Below are 1446 nucleotides of genomic sequence, written 5' to 3'. Positions count from 1 at the left end.
CGAACACCTGAGCACCTGGAAGAGTGTCATATGCTCTTAGTCATTTTTCTGCAAAACTTTTTTAATGACTGAGGCTCACTAAAATAAGCCTTTGGGGAAAAAGTTTTTTTTTTTTTTTAAAATAAAAATGTGGTCCACAATAGGGGCTGCACAGTACAAGTATTTTTGCTTTTGTAATATGTACTGGAAGGTTTAATTTAAGTGGTGGATGGTAAATGCATTTTTATAAAGCAGAAAACTGTCCTAAGAAACTAAAAATTGACTTTGCAGAACATAAAAGCTTTCTAACGGCAGTCATTCAAATACTACGCATTAGTGTGGCTATATTGGGAAATGTGCAGACTAGGCGTGCTAATTTCTGAGGATATTTTTTCACTGGCTATTTGTAAGAAGCGGCTAATGACAATGTCTTTGGCCTTGGTGGTCTCCATGTTCCTCTCCCGTGATATCTGCATGCTGATTTGATCTACATTAGTCATGATAAGCTCCGAGGCCAGGATCTGAGTGGGGGATGCCCTGTTTGCTGTGCTATCCATGATGTACTGCTTATACAGTTCCACCAGCTTCTGTTCGAGGTAGTCGTTCAGGGCTGAGTCGGAGAGGGGCTGCTGGTGGGGCACTAAGCTTGCCAGCCGCCAGCACGAGGAGTAGCCTTGGACCGGCTTGCGGCTGGTGTCGCTGGGGGGGACCTTCACGGACTCCATAGGGGGAGGAATCTCTGAGGACTCCAAGAAGGGGCCTATGCCGCTGTCGCAGGTAAAATCTGTCGTGACTGAGCTAATTGGCACCACGTAGTCCCCGGCTATATGCAAATCGTTGTAGTTCTTGCAAATGCTTTTGCAGGAAGATGGAACTAGGTAGGTGTCTTTTCTTGTCAGCCCCTCACAGACATGCATAGCTGGAGACAGCTGCCCTTCAGGCGGTGGGTGCTGTGCCGGCTGTAGGAGATTATCCTTCTGCCTTCTGCTGTGCTTGCTACCTCTAGAGCAGACTGAGGAAATGCACTTGCCAGCAGATCTGCATCTCTGAAGGAGGCTTTTTCCTTGTGCTTCATCTGTGGAAGAATAACTAATGGACCTCATTTCACAAACCACTTCCTCAGCCGAACTCTTGCTGTAGAACTCAGGGTTCAGGTCTTCACAAAGGTAGGCGATTCCGTAAAGGTAACCTTCCGACAGCATCCTTCACCGAAGGAAAGGAACCACCAGCAGACAGAAAAATGACAAGAAGAAACCATTAGTTCATTACAAAATCATTGAGTGGTGATTACACTCGCCAGTCTGTTACTAGCTGAGGAGAGATGTTTCGATTTAGACATGGACAAGAGTGTCTCTGTCTAGAAAGAGGACTTGAGTCAATGAGTGAAGTGATCAGCTAGTCTCCCTGTTGTGCTGTTAACTCAATCACATCAAAGTATAACATAACGTATGGCATGTCCAATACATC

At 45.6% G+C, this 1446-nt stretch overlaps 1 protein-coding gene across 1 annotated transcript; it reads right to left on the bottom strand.

Moving 5' to 3' along the window:
* Positions 1 to 305: 305 nt before the first annotated feature.
* On the bottom strand, positions 306 to 1181 carry CUNHXorf21 (chromosome unknown CXorf21 homolog). The gene has a single exon (XM_009283054.1). It carries the CDS (start codon positions 1179 to 1181, stop codon positions 306 to 308), a length of 876 nt encoding a protein of 291 aa, XP_009281329.1.
* Between the last annotated feature and the right edge of the window lie 265 nt (positions 1182 to 1446).

This window comes from Aptenodytes forsteri, unplaced genomic scaffold (genome assembly GCF_000699145.1).
Source record: "Aptenodytes forsteri isolate BGI_AS27 unplaced genomic scaffold, ASM69914v1 Scaffold2, whole genome shotgun sequence".
NCBI classification, from domain to species: domain Eukaryota; kingdom Metazoa; phylum Chordata; class Aves; order Sphenisciformes; family Spheniscidae; genus Aptenodytes; species Aptenodytes forsteri.
This window is presented reverse-complemented; position numbering and strand designations above follow the sequence as displayed.

Coding starts and splice junctions, on each gene's coding strand:
- CUNHXorf21 (XM_009283054.1), bottom strand. CDS start 1,181: ATGCTGTCGGAAGGTTACCTTTACGGAATCGCCTACCTTTGTGAAGAC.